The sequence below is a fragment of the Pyrus communis genome, chromosome 16, assembly GCF_963583255.1.
Source record: "Pyrus communis chromosome 16, drPyrComm1.1, whole genome shotgun sequence".
NCBI lineage: Eukaryota > Viridiplantae > Streptophyta > Magnoliopsida > Rosales > Rosaceae > Pyrus > Pyrus communis.
The window spans coordinates 16494970-16510439 of record NC_084818.1 but is presented as its reverse complement, the minus strand read 5'-3'; the positions used below and the strand labels follow the sequence as shown (position 1 = coordinate 16510439).

The window sequence follows — 15470 nt, the reverse complement described above, 5'->3', positions numbered from 1 at the left end:
TTTGATTCCATAATTGATAATTTCATTCCATTCCCTGCAGTGCCGCCCTTTTTGAAGAAAAAGGGAGGGAAAATGAAAGTGATAAGAAAAGTTGAAAAGGAAACAAAAAAGAGAGGGAATTAGGGAAAGATGGGTAGGTATCGTAGGCTGTCAGAGGGAAAAGTGAAAATTATAAAAAAAGTTGAAAAAGGAAACAAAAAAAAGAGGGAAAAATGAAAATTAATAGAAGTGGTGAGATATATATTTTTTTTTTTTCAAGTTATTAACTTTTTATCACATATATGACATATCTCACTATTTTTATAATGACTCACATGATTTACTACTCCGTATACCAATCAATTATATGTACAAAATAAATAGATTTAAATCTACTTAATAAATATATATATATATATACACACACACCATTGAACTTGATGGGATACGAATTCTCCGAAACTAATTTCAATGATCCCAACGTCAAACTTGTTTGTATATGCTTTGAGATCACATCAGCAAAAAATTGCAAAAAACAAACATTCAGATATCAAGTAACGGGACAAAACTTTTCGACGGTTATAAATGAAAAATCACGATTTAACGGTTATTTTAACTTCGATTTTGATGATTTTTTACGGCTACACTCATTGACCCTATATGAATACAATGAATGAATTTGATCTTCAATTTAAAATATTTACACAAGTGGATACCACAAAATCTTATGTTATACTTAATGAAAGTATAAATAAACTCTAAGTGTTAGTCAATCTATTGTTTTTATGGGATACGAATTCTCCGAAACTAATTTCAACGATCTCAACCGTCAAATTTGTTTGCATATGCTTTGAGATCACATCAGCAAAAAATCACAAAAAACAAACATTCAAAGATCAAGTAACGGGACAAAGCTTTTCGACGGTTATAAACGAAAAATCACGATTTAACGGTTATTTTAACTCTGATTTTGATGATTTTTTTACAGCTACACTCCTTGACCCTATATGAATACAATGAATAAATTCAATCTTCAATTTAAATATTTACACAAGTGAATACCACAAAATCTTATGTTATACTTAATGAAAGTATAAATAAACTCTAAGTGTTAGTCAATCTATCGTTTTGATGGGATACGAATTATCCGAAACTAATTTCAACGATCCCAACCGTCAAACTTGTTTGTATATGCTTCGAGATCACATCAGCAAAAAATCACAAAAAACAAACATTCAGAGATCAAGTAACAGGACAAAGCTTTTCGACGGTTATAAACGAAAAATCACGATTTAACGGTTATTTTAACTCCGATTTTGATGATTTTTTACAACTATACTCCTTGACCCTATATGAATACAATGAATAAATTTGATCTTCAATTTAAAATATTTACACTAGTGGATACCACAAAATCTTATATTATACTTAATGAAATTATAAATAAACTCAGAGTGTTAGTCAATCTATCGTTTTAATGGGATACAAATTCTTCGAAACTAATTTCAACGATCATAACCGTTAAACTTATTTTCATATGCTTTCAGATCACATCAGCAAAAAATCACAAAAAACAAACATTCAGAGATCAAGTAACGGGACAAAACTTTCCAACGGTTATAAACAAAAAATCACGATTTAACGGTTATTTTAACTCCGAATTTGATGATTTTTTACAGCTACACTCCTTGACCCTATATGAATATAATGAATGAACTCGATCTTCAATTTAAAATATTTACACTAGTGGATACCACAAAATTTTATGTTATACTTAATGAAAGTATAAATAAAATCTAAGTGTTAGTGAATCTATTGTTTTGATAGGATACGCATTCTGTGAAACTAGTTTCAACGATCCAACCGTCAAACATGTTTGTATATGCTTTGAGATCGCATACGTCAAAATTTTCAAAAAACAAACATTCAGAGATCAAGTAATGGGACAAAACTTTTCGACGGTTATCAACGAAAAATCACGATTTAACGGTTATTTTAACTCCGATTTTGATGATTTTTTACAACTACACTCCTTGACCCTATATGAATACAATGAATGAATTCGATCTTCAATTTAAAATATTTACACAAGTGGATACCACAAAATCTTATGTTATGTTTAATAAAGTATAAATAAACTTTAAGTGTTAGTGAATCTATTGTTTTGATAGGATACGCATTCTACGAAACTAGTTTCAACGATCCAATCGTCAAACATGTTTGTATATGCTTCGAGATCGCATACGTCAAAAATTTCAAAAAACAAACATTCAGAGATCAAGTAACGGGACAAAACTTTTCGATGGTTATCACGAAAAATCACGATTTAACGGTTATTTTAACTCCGATTTTAATGATTTTTTACAGCTACACTCCTTGACCCTATATGAATATCATGAATGAACTTGATCTTCAATTTAAAATATTTAAACTAGTGGATACCACAAAATCTTATATTATACTTAATGAAATTGTGAATAAACTTTTAAGTGTTAGTGAATTTATCATTTTAATGGGATACGCATTCTACGAAACTAATTTCAACGATCCAACCGTCAAACATGTTTGTATATACTTCGAGATCACATAAACCAAAAATTGAAAAAAAAACAAACATTCAGATATCAAGTAACGGGACAAAAGTTTTCGATGGTTATCATTGAAAAATCATGATTTAATGGATATTTTAACTCCGATTTTGATGATTTTTTTATAGCCACACTCCTTGACCCTATGTGAATACAATGAATGAATTCGATCTTCAATTTAAAATATTTACACTAGTGGATACTATAAAATCATATGTTATACTTAATGAAAGTATAAATAAACTCTTAAGTGTTGGTGAATCTATCATTTTGATGGGATACGCATTCTACAAAATTAATTTCAACGATCTAACTGTCAAAGTTGTTTGTATATGCTTCAAGATCGTATACACTAAAAATCGCAAAAAAGAAACATTCAAAGATCAAGTAAAGGGACAAAACCTTTCGACAATTATCAATGAAAAATCACGATTTAATGGTTATTTTAACTCCGATTTTGATGATTTTTTTTACAGCTACACTCCTTGACCATATACAAATACAATGACTAAACTTGATCTTTAATTTAAAATATTTACACAAGTGGATACCACAAAATCTTATGTTATCTTAATGAAAGTATGAATAAATTCTTAAGTGTTAGTGAATCTATTGTTTTGATGGGATACGCATTTTATGAAATTAGTTTCAACGATCCAACCGTCAAACATGTTTATATATACTTTGAGATCGCATACGCCAAAAATTTCAAAAAACAAACATTCAGAGATCAAGTAATGGGACAAAATTTTCGACGGTTATCAACGAAAAATCACGATTTAACGGTTATTTTAACTCCGATTTTGATGATTTTTTATAGCTACAATCCTTGACCCTATATGAATACAATGAATGAATTCGATTTTCAATTTAAAATATTTACCCTAGTAGATACCACAAAATCTTATGTTATACTTAATTAAAGTATAAATAAACTCCAAGTGTTAGTGAATCTATCGTTTTGATGGGATACACATTCTACGAAAATAATTTCAATGATCCAACCATCAAATTTGTTTGTATATGCTTCAAGATCGCATACACCAAAAATCGCAAAAACCAAACATTCAGAGATGAATTCGATTTTCAATTTAAAATATTTACACTATTGATACCACAAAATCTTATGTCATGATGATCGATGAAAATTGAGGATTTTGTAAAAAGAATAACATGCAAGCTCTGAGTTCCATTGACAAGGTTTAAACTTTTGAGAAAGGCTTCACAACCTTGAAAACAAAAACTTTTTCATTTTGCATATCCTTGCACATTTAATATTTTGTAATAAATTAGTAGTGTATAGATGTTTGTTTATTAGACTCTTATTTTCAAGTTTAGATGTAGTACTTAAACGACAAATGTGTTTTAATATTTTGAAGTAATATTTATGTGGCAATGTGTGGTATATGCAAATTTAAGAAAAAAAAAACATTTTTCTTAACGGGTCATAGTTGGTCATAAAGGGTCAGGTCACTTTATCTGTTGGGTAAAGTGACCCGACCTGTTAAGGACCCGTTAAGATAACGGGTGTGACACGACACGACCCGTTAAGATAATAGGTGTTACACGAAAACGACACGAACACGACAGACACGACCCGATAGGCCTACTGTCATCTGCACCATTACCAATAAAATATTGAAATTAACTCTATTATTTTCTGACACCCACCAATTAACTTTGTCTTTTCCTGTTAAAAGCAATATTTTTTGTGATGCAATGCATATTCAACCTCCTTTCAATGTGAACAGCTTAAAAGTTTACAGAAAACGAATTCACTCCAATCGAGGAGTCTTGATCAATAATTCATTTGAAGAAAATTTAACAATGTATTAGATCGAGAGATTATTTGACAGTAAATTTATTTTATATAAGTTATTTTTTTATATTTAATTACTCACAATTAAAAATGTAGATTTTTTGTAACATCTCACATCGTTCAGGAGAGTGGATTCTGTAAGCCTTATACGTATATTCTCATCTCTACTTAGCACGAGGCCTTTTGGGAGTTCACTGGCTTCTGGTTCCATCCGAACTTCGAAGTTAAGCGAGTTCGAGTGAGAGCATTCCTAGGATGGATGACCCACTAGGAAGTTCTCGTGTGAGTTCCTAGAAACAAAACCGTGAGGACGTGGTTGGGGCCCAAAGCGGACAATATCGTGCTACGGTAGAGTCGAGCTCTGGCGGGGGTGTGACAATTTTTGTTATAGATTTTATTAGATTAAATGTTAAGTCAGCCATTAAAGAAGTTCTAACCTATGACCTTATATAAGGATGAGTTCCTAGAAATAAAACCGTGAGAGCGTGATTGGGGCCCAAAACAGACAATATCGTGCTACGGTAGAGTCGAGCTCTGGCGGGGGTGTGACAATTTTTGTTATAGATTTTATTAGATTAAATGTTAAGTCAGCCATTAAAGAAGTTCTAACCTACGACCTTATATAAGGATGAGTTCCTAGAAATAAAACCGTGAGAGAGTGATTGGGGTCCAAAACAGACAATATCGTGCTACGGTAGAGTCGAGCCTGGGTATAGATGTGATAATTTTTGTTATAAATTTTATTAGATTAAATGTTAAGTCAGTCATTAAAGAAGTTCTAACCTACGACCTTATATAAGGATTCAACTCATTTTCATCCGTTAGTGAAAACCTACGACCTTAAATTTTAAAATTATATAACGAAAATAAATAAAACAATATCACCAGAAGGTAGCGAGCAATAATATTTCTTCAAACGTTTTTCTTTTTCAATTTAATTCTAATTTTACACCCAAAGAAAAATAAAACAGAGAAAAGTAAGAAAGAAAAAGGTTTTTTTAACCTAGATTATTTTCCAAGAAATCAGACACAGAGTACGAGGCTCTCTGCTTTTTCTTTTCACATTTTCTTCACCTTTGTCTTCTTGACACGCTCAGTTTCTTTTTTTTTTCTTTCTGATTTTTATTTTTGTTTGCGTGTGGGGGAGTCGGCTATCGCATTCATTGCCTTCAATCCGTCGGGGTTTGAAGTTTTCCGTTAATGGCTTCTCACTGATGGCCCCCAACCACTCCAACAGGTTGCCTCTGCACACTCCTGCTGCTGCTCTCTTCCTTCCCTTCCTTCCATGAAAACGGCTACTCTTCTCCCCTGAGTAGCTATATTGCAAGTTTTTAGTTTTCCCCGACTGGGTTTTCATTTACTGCAAAACCCACATTTGCTTTTGGGGTTTGGGGTTTAAAGTGAGGGTTTTTCTTTGTGTTTTTACAGTTTTATTGAAAATTTGGGCTGTTTATGCTTCCAGTGAAATGGGTTCTCTTTCCTTTTAGGAAGTCTTGTTTGGTTACTGAGAAAATGAGCGTTCTTTTGTGAACTGGTACCCAAATTTTCCGTCAAAAAATGGGTGCGACGAACTCCAAAACCGAGAAGGACGAAGCTCTGCGTCTGTGCAGGGAGCGTAAGAGATTGATCAAGCAAGCAATTGATTCAAGGTATGCTTTAGCAGCTTCTCATGTATCTTACACCAACTCTCTAAGAAACATTGGCATTGCCCTCCGCCGCTACGCCGAGGCTGAGGTGTTGCTAGAGTCGTCTCTCTCCACCTCCGACAAGACCCCATCGCACTCCTCCTACCCCTCGCCGTCGCCGTCACCTTTGGCCGACGCTTCGGACTCGCCTCTGTGCAACGAGAGGCCCGCTTCGCCTCCTGTGGCAAGGTTGAGTTATATGAGGTCAGGAGGTGCTGCTGCTGTGACGGTAAGGTTCAATCCGGTTAGCAGTAGTTACGTGGATGAGGATATTCCACTGCCGCCGCCGCCTCCTCCTCTGCCGGATGAAGATTCTTCCTGGGATTACTTTGATCCTGGGGATGAGAGTGAGAGCTTTAGGTTTGTGGGAAGTAGTGGAGTGGATGTGAATTTTGATGGTGTCAAAGGGTGGAGACAGGGGAGGAGTGAAGAAGCTAGTCATAGTGTGGAGGAGATAGGAAGATGGGCAAAGGTTGGATTAGATGGAAGTAAGGAACATTTTGAAGTTTCTGGTAATTCAATGAACCAAAACGATAGTAGTGTAGATGGTAACACGAATTTGCTAAACTCAGGAGTTGATGGGTCTCTGCAAACAGGCAATGGTGAAGGGAGACAGTTAGTTGTGGGATGCAATGCCAATGGTGGAGCTACAAGTTTGACAGGCAAAGTCGGTGTTGAGCAGTCTGGTTCAAAGAGGGAGAAGAATGTGGGGGAGAAGGATTTATGTGCAGAAAGAGAGGACCCTTCAGAGTTTATTACTCACAGAGCTAAAGATTTTCTTTCAAGCATAAAGGATATCGAGCACCGCTTCTTTAGGGCTGCAGAATCGGGAAGAGGGGTCTCCAGGATGCTTGAGTCAAACAAAATAAGGGTTGGATATTCGGAGGCAAAAGGTAAACGTTATATATTGGTTGGTGAATTAAATTTGAAGCACCTACTTGTGCAATTGATAATTTTAGTTGTCTGATGTTTTTTTCCTTCTTGGTTTCATAAACTGTTTATGACATTTCAAGTTTTTAATTGTAGGTACATCATCTGCTTTGGCTTTTCTCGTGCCTTTCCAGCTCGTTTTCTGCCCGGGAAAGACTGCACTTGTTTATCATGGTAAGTTGTTGCAATTGGTAAATCTCAAGCTAATTACAAGTTCAGTAAGTACTCAGTAATTTGTGGTTGGAAATGAATACATCTTTAACAATTGCAAGAATTTCCTTATGTCTATGCCCACTTGCTCATCACTTTTTGGTTTTGATTAATCCTAGTAATCCTTTGATCAGTCAAACGTCATTTATGTTACGGCTAGTAGTTGTATCTCTGGCATAAAGATCAGATAAACACACTTCATCCGTTTAATTGTGTGATATATGTATTCTGCAGGAAAGCATGCGAATTTGTTGTATGGCATTAACTGTGGAATAAGCTGGTTCACTTTAAGTTACATGTCATTTGCATAAGATGAAGCCAAACAAATGAAGCCTTATTCAACCTACCCTTATTTTATTTAACTTAGGACCACTTTTTTTTCAGAATGATTAGAATCTCCTTTGTGTTTTCCTACCATAATATGTGATCAAAATGTTTTGCAGATCCTACTCAACATGGAACCAAAATTATTACTTGGAAGCGGTCAACATCTTCAAGGTCATCTTCGTCAAGGAATCCTCTTCCCACAGTAACAAAAGAGGATGCCGATGACAGTGGCAGTGATTTTATTGAAGAGTTTTGCATGATTGCCGGAAGTCATTCCTCCACTCTGGAGAGACTATATGCCTGGGAAAGAAAACTATATGACGAAGTAAAGGTACTTTATTGAATCCTCTGCATTTTTTTTTTATTGTAAAGATTTATGTTCTTATTGTATCTATTGTAGCATCCTTTTGGACGTACTTCCTTGTGATCTGCTTACCCTGATTCAACACAATTATGTGAGGATATAAAAAACTTCATTTACATTACCCACTCGTACCTTGCATTTTAGCCTTCAATTCCACATTTTGATCTTTTTAAAAAGTCAGAAACTTTTCCCTATTAATGAGTGATTTGTTTTCCTCTGTTTTGTAATCAGTCCATTTTCCGATAATCTTGTAATCTTGTAATCTGGTATTTGTTGAGATAGTTTAAGCATCAGTTAATCTGCTTATGTACCTTTAAATGCTCATGAAATTTGATCTATAACCTTGTAGTCATAGAACCATGAAATTTGATCTGCAAGCTTCTGGTCATAGGGATATGGAATAGGTATTGCTGGAAACATCAATTTTTAATGGTATCTTGTGAATTGTGTTTTTCTCTAACATGAAATACAGGAGAAAAGATAAATATAAAGAGTTTTTTCTCTGTCCAGATTGATTGTATATCATGCTTTTCGTTTTATAGTTTTTTTGTATAATCGTCTCCTCATTTCTATTTTGGTTCTTGTAGGCAAGTGAATCTATCAGGAAGGTGTATGACCGGAAATGTGATCAACTTAGGAATCAATTTGCAAACGATTGTAGCAGTCAAGTTATTGATAAAACCCGGGCGATTGTGAAGGATCTACATTCACGAATAAGAGTGGCAATTCATGCTGTTGATTCAATATCAAAGCGGATTGAGAAAATGAGAGACGAAGAATTGCATCCGCAACTTTTAGAACTTACTCAGGGGTAAGTAGAATCCTCATGTTCTCATTGGTTGGATCCACTTGGTTATTTTCCGTCCTGAACATATTATTTGTATCAAAACATCACTAATCTTGGGTAGATGAACGGTGATTTTATGTAGATTGACGAGAATGTGGAAGGCCATGCTTGAATGCCATCATGCGCAATATATAACCATCTCACTCGCATATCATTCAAAGAGCTCAACAGTGACTTCCCAAAGAGATTCCCGCAGGCAGATCATGGCTCAACTTTTGGATGAGATTGAGTGTTTCGGCTTAAGCTTTGCAAATTGGATCAACAGCCATTCAACATACGTGGAAGCTCTCAATGGTTGGCTGCAAAACTGCATCATGCAACCACGGGAGCGTACCAAAAGCAGAAGGCCATTTTCCCCTCGGCGAGTTGTGGCCCCACCTATATTTGGTCTCTTTCGAGATTGGGCAGCTGGGATCAGAGCATTGCCTTCCAATGAACTTACAGATGCAATCAGGACCTTCTTATCAGATCTGCGTCATTTGATGGAACAAGAAGCAGTTGCACAGAAAAACCAGGGGACAGCTGATGCAAACAACGGAGAAGCAGAGAACAAAGCAGAAGAGAACAGCGAAGAATCATCTCCAAACCTGAGCTGCGTACATACAAGCTTGACAAAGGTTCTCGATAGACTAACTAAATTTTCGGAGGCATCATTAAAGATGTATGAAGATATCAGACAGAAAAGCGAAGCAGCTCGAATTGCATATCTCAACTGCAGGCCTGTTAGATACTGAGTTTTTGTAATTAAACATATATTCGTCTCTTAAATTTGTGACTGGACTGGATATAGGTTTCTAAAGAGCTAGTTTTTGGGCAGTGCGTTCAATTTTACAACTGAATTAGGATGAGTTTTGCGCCAATATTTTGAACTTTTTTCTTCGCGATTGGTTTTATTATTAAACGCTTAATCTCGACTCTTGATTATACTTTGATATTTTGGAGTCCCGTTCTCCTAATCACCAGGTGACCTAGGAATTCATCGTCACTCACCCTTGCATATCGAAGGGTGATATTTAAACACTACAAGGACAATGACTTGTTCTTTACCCTTGATATCAACTCTACGAGAACATGAATTTCTTTGTCACCAGATGATCAAGAGAACAATATTGTCGTTTTTGACACCCCTTATGGGGTGTCAAAAACCACAGCCAAAGCTGAAGAAGCCCGAAGAAGGAAAAACTGTTGAGTGACCATGAGTGAGTGACCATGCACCTCTTGATAAAGTTAATAAAGACGTATGCAAATTACGATTTACAAGGTATATTTAGCACACACAAGCATATCAAGCACAAATTGCCTTTCTAATAAGAATTTCTGTTTGATAGTTTTACAACAGAACATGATATAGTCCTGCATTGTGAGACCAATAACCACCTTTTCCCTACGAACTCTCACCGATCAATTATTGTAACGAACCAAAAAATATTTTTGAAACTTACAGTAAGGAAGAACAAGAACTTCCTTTCACCAATCATCATTCCTATGTTAAGCCAATTTGGCATAGACAATTATGCAAACATATAATTCCTGCTTTCTTTTGCTCAAAAGGGAAAGAAGTTCAGTGGGAATTAAAATCCGACGTAGTGTGTGTAGTGTGAGTAGGCATCCGACTGCATTGCAATTGGGGCTCTTGTGACATAATCTGGAATGTCAAATGTGTCTACAAGTTCCCTTGCTATATTTCTCACCTGGAAACTCAGGTACTCCATCAGTTTGTGAATTGCCTACGCAAACAGAAACGAGAATTCAGTCTAATTTGAATTTTTAGGGCATTTCTTCAAAGCCATGCAGGCTACATTTTATGTTTACTTCTATCGTATTCAGGCTTAAACACGGTTTCCATAATCCTGAGTCGTAGTGATTGCAAAAAAAGCAGAATTATAGGAAATATTTCTTCTTTTCATGATTCATAGGAATATTAGTCGAGGTAAGATTTGAATACCTTAGCTTTGTTTGGTGCAACATAATCAACATTACGATAGGTTCCTATGTCTTTCCAAATGTGCTCCAATGCATAAAGATCACAGACGAGTTTCAGAGCAGCTCGAGAACTTGGATCTGGACATCTGGCATAAAACCCATTTTAAAAAACTTAAAATCATAACGGAAAGGAACTAATGTGAGTAACAGAGATCTAAGAATTACTTCTGGACAGCTTCAACAAACTTGGCAAGGATGACAGACTCAATATGGGACTCCGCCAGAGTCAAAAGGTGATTTAAGCATCGATTCCATGCACCAAAACTGCCAAGAGTTTTGGAATGCTTGCGCAGTCTTACTGCAACACTTTGAAGTAATCGAGAAGTTCGGTACTGCAGGAGGAAAATTATGTGACAAGAGTTTCAGCTTGTTATATACACTAAGAGAGGATTTTGATCATAAAACCAAGTAAAAACTCACTCTGAAAGCATCCAACTGGAACTTAGGATCTCGCAAATGGTCTTCAGTTTCCCATCGAGCAGTCACTGGATTTGGCTGAGATAGATACGAATTCATGGACTCTCTGAGGTAGTTCCATGTGACAGTGAGTGTCCCGCCTTGAAATTTCTCCTTATATTGCTTCAACAGATCACCCGCAACCTGTGTCACCAGTAAAAACTCAGAGTAGAAAATTGCCTGTAATAATTTTTTTGGCAAATCTATTTCATTTCTTGTTGTGTACCCATAATTGTTCTATCCTATGAAAAATTCTAGATGATGAAAGAAAATAAAATATTCCAAGATAGAGAATGTGATTTGTTCGAAACCTGTTGTAGAAGCACTGTATTGTCCCCCTCAAACGTCTGAAAAATGTCATGGTCATTCCTCAGGCTACCGAAGCGGTTGACAGCAGCATACCCATGGCCTCCACAAGATTCCCTGCAGATACTTAATGACCTTGCAGTATATGCTGTCACATAAGCCTTGAGCCCTGCTGAAAGCGAATGGACGTCACCAACCAATTGTTCATCATGAAACTTTTTCATCTCTGAATATTTCTCCACCAAATGCAACGTGGCAAAATGGAATGCATAAGTTGAAGCCAGCATGGGCATTAACTTGTGTTGTTGAGACTGATAATCAAGAATACTAACTTCAGGTTGCTTGGGAGGACCAAACTGCTGGCGCAGTAGAGAATATCGGATTGCAATTGTGGCAGCAATCTTCAGGACGCTAACCGAAGAATATGCAAGACCGACCCTTCCACCTACAAGTTCACCTAGAGTGGCAGCAAATCTTTTATTTATAGATGGTAAACTACTTGTGTATTTCCCGTCCCGGGAGACATCTCCAAACCGATTAAGAAGATTATCACGAGGGATTCTCACTGAGCAGAATCTTAATGCTCCATTGTCTACTCCATTCAGACCAACCTTGTGGCCACAATCATGTATCTCAATTCCTGGAAGAGTTTGGTGGGTCTTGAAATCCCTTATTGGCACAATGAAGGCATGGACACCCATATCAGTAATACCTTTAGTGTCATGAGTCGGCAACATCAGATTAGCGAAAACAGTAGCAAACTTTCCATGAACGGCAGCATTGCCAATCCACCATTTGATGGCCCCATCATTGGGTGTGTCGATTATAAATTCATCTGTGAGTGGATCAAAAGCTGCCACTGTTTGTAGACCTTGAACATTTGAGCCTTATGCGCAGGGAAAAGAAATAATGAATAAGGTTTAGATATGAATTCTGGATTTAGTAATAAAACAGTGCCTAAGAAATAAAGAGCATAAAATGAAAAACAACTAAGAAATCTGAATCAAAAGATGATAGAGAATCACAACGAACCAGTCTCTTCAAAAAACTTTAAATGGATAATCATCACCGATAAATCAAAGATTCAAAAGTGGATGTTAGTCATTATAAATGTTTCAGCACCCTGTCTATATCAACTCCAACACTCCAAACAAAGTAAGTAACAAGTTGTCAAGATAAATCTTGGAGAACTATCTTCATAATCACGCACACTAAACTTTTTTCTCATTGGATGCTTTATTGAACGTGATTTGACCTTCTCACCGTAATACTACACCAATTTTTCCACAGAACCACTCAATGAATGTATGGATAAACTTAAAATGTCCCAGCATTACATATCATCGTAATATCAACTTATGCTAAACAAGGAACATGGAACAAGTAAAAGAATGGTAGTAGCAAAACAGCTCACCATGATGTAGTTCGGTCATAGCAAAACAACCTGGATACTCCATATTGTCGATACCATCAAAATATTTATCCTTGTGCTTTTTGGTTCCTAAGTTAAGCACAGAACCTCCCCAAAGACTGCACAAGTAATAAAAAAATCAGGGCAGAACGAAACATATATTGTACAGCTAGTGCAATTAAGCATTACAGTGTTTCTGGCACACGAACATTGGAAAGTAGAGGTCCATTAACAAGTTTAGGAGACATGTAATTACATCATTTGAATCCAAGCACTAAATATCAGCAATAAAGCATGTGATCTTTGAACAATGAACTCTGCAGAACCTGCACTTTAATGGAAACTTCTACCTTCCACAATGCATTGCAATTATAATAGAATTTCTACCTTCCAATTTTTCCATAACCTTCCCATCTCAAAACATTCAAATTGCACAACAAAACACGGATTCTATTACAAGTTTCTCATCACATGAAAACTATCTGGATGGTCTCAAACTGTTCATAAAATTTATTTTTCTGTTATAGTCCCAATCTTGACGCAGTCCACTATTAACTTATATTTTAAACACCCTCCCTCGGAAAGGGCATCCAAATGTGAACTATTTGAAATTAAATAGGGAAAGACACAGCAGAAGGAAAATTTGAGCACTAGATTTCCTCTCCCTAGCATGAAAATTTTTGTTGGGTAATCACGGCTCCCAAATTATAAGATTTTGAGTGTGGTCCAACACTCTGTTTTTGTCCAACAGTTTTGTTCATAGACATGGCATAGCACTTGAAAATAACACGCTAACTCATCCAACTCCAATTCATTGGTCAAGATCCTTGTTTCCCTCCTTTTGTTGCAATCAACAATTTAAGGGGATTTTCACATTTGGGATTTGGGCACAAGCTATTAACTAAACACAACACCAAACAAAGGCCAATGAAGGGGATTACTGATCAAACAAATTCGGTGCCCTTTATACTCAAAATTTTCATGAACTGCATCCGTCAGTGGTGAGTCTACAATTGTAACAGCACACCGAAACATCAACATCTACAGCACTAATTCTTTATCGATTTATCTATTACATCTGGATCTATTACATCTCTATGGACATGTCTTTCCACTGCAGTGCGAATGCGTCTGATGCGCATATTTTAGGCCTATCTTATGGAGCAGTAAAACATTTAGTGCAATAGCAATCAATCCGAAAACAATTACAATACAGAGAGTGCAATAAACACATACACCATAAATAATCTACCAAGAAGGAAACCTATTCGAGGAGTTAGATGACTTCACCAAATCGAACAATAAAACACAAAGAATCATGCTCAGCATAAATCTTACCACTTCAATAATCAAAAATCACAAAACCCACGTCAAAAACACCCTCATTCTCCCAATTGGTTTTACGGTAGAACCTCAGCTTCTTCAAAATTCCCACCCAAACTTAAAACACCAAGCGATCAGCACCCGAAAAATGCCACAAAAATCAATGAAAAAAGATTAGAGCAGTACTAGTAGTAATAATCACCTGTACTGCACCCCCATCTTAATCCCGAGAGACATGTCAACGCTGCCAACGGCCTCCAAAATAGCAAAGTACTTAGCCGGGTCATCGACGACGTACCGGAAAGGCCTGATCCCAGCCTCTCTCACCAACCCCACAAGCTGCTTCATGCAAAGCTCCCGGTGGTCGTCCTTCAAAATCTCCACCGGGGTCTGAAGCTCCGGCCGCTTGTTGAAGTAATCCAACACTCTGTCCTGGATTTCCCGGTGCTTGCCTCTCATGTAGTTTGAGAGGCTGCTCGTGTCCACCGTCAGCTTCGCCGCCTTGGAAGCGCACTCCAACAGCTCAAGCTGCTGAGCTGCGTCGTTTCGGGGAAATGGGTAATTGGGGGTCAGGTGCAGGGACAACCGTTGGATGCGGCGGCTGACGGCCTGGGATTCGTCCTCCGCCGTTGGATCTGGGCTTTGCATCTTCTTTTGATTGATCTCGGAGACGGAGAGATTAGGAGGAGGTTGGGTGGTTTCGTGGGGAAGAAAGAATTGAACAATTAGAATTGGGAAGATCTTCAGGTTCGGTTAATTATACGGCAGTGGATGATGACGTGGAGAAAGATGATTGGTGAGGGAAGTTGGCAGTTGGCCTTGGCGCGCATTTCAATGTCACGGCGGTTGATGTCATCTAACATTATGGGTTTTGGGATTATATTTGTTGTCGTGATGTATAGTTGCGTTAATGAATGGGTTATTATTTAAATGAGTTTGTTCTTATTTGTGACATATTATTTTGTTTGTAAATCTTGTTTATAAATTTGGGCTTGAACTTAAGTTTGGAGTTTAAGGTGTGATATTATGAGTAATATAGGGTTATTTTATTAGTACCGCACATACTTAAAAACACATCACATATTTAAAACATTTCACACTTACCTCTTTTAAACAAAAAAAATTATCTTAATACATCCTCTTTATTGATCGAAAATATCCTCACACCTCACACATTCCACACACACCCCACACCGAAATCTACCTCAAGTCTTCATCTTGTCCAAAATCAAAATTTTTAAG

At 36.6% G+C, this 15470-nt stretch overlaps 2 protein-coding genes across 2 annotated transcripts; one reads left to right on the top strand and one right to left on the bottom strand.

Moving 5' to 3' along the window:
• Positions 1 to 5440: 5440 nt before the first annotated feature.
• LOC137721348 (protein ALTERED PHOSPHATE STARVATION RESPONSE 1-like) lies at positions 5441 to 9556 on the top strand. Its single transcript, XM_068460446.1, has 5 exons — positions 5441 to 6964; positions 7098 to 7175; positions 7655 to 7869; positions 8490 to 8713; positions 8832 to 9556. Exons 1-5 carry the CDS (start codon positions 5944 to 5946, stop codon positions 9481 to 9483), a joined length of 2190 nt encoding a protein of 729 aa, XP_068316547.1. The 5' UTR covers positions 5441 to 5943; the 3' UTR covers positions 9484 to 9556.
• Positions 9557 to 10034: 478 nt separating this feature from the next.
• LOC137720878 (acyl-coenzyme A oxidase 2, peroxisomal-like) lies at positions 10035 to 14940 on the bottom strand. The gene is made up of 7 exons (XM_068459991.1): positions 14431 to 14940; positions 12909 to 13024; positions 11500 to 12380; positions 11153 to 11332; positions 10898 to 11064; positions 10695 to 10818; positions 10035 to 10476 (listed from the first exon to the last, which is right to left on the bottom strand). Exons 1-7 carry the CDS (start codon positions 14874 to 14876, stop codon positions 10321 to 10323), a joined length of 2070 nt encoding a protein of 689 aa, XP_068316092.1. The 5' UTR covers positions 14877 to 14940; the 3' UTR covers positions 10035 to 10320.
• Between the last annotated feature and the right edge of the window lie 530 nt (positions 14941 to 15470).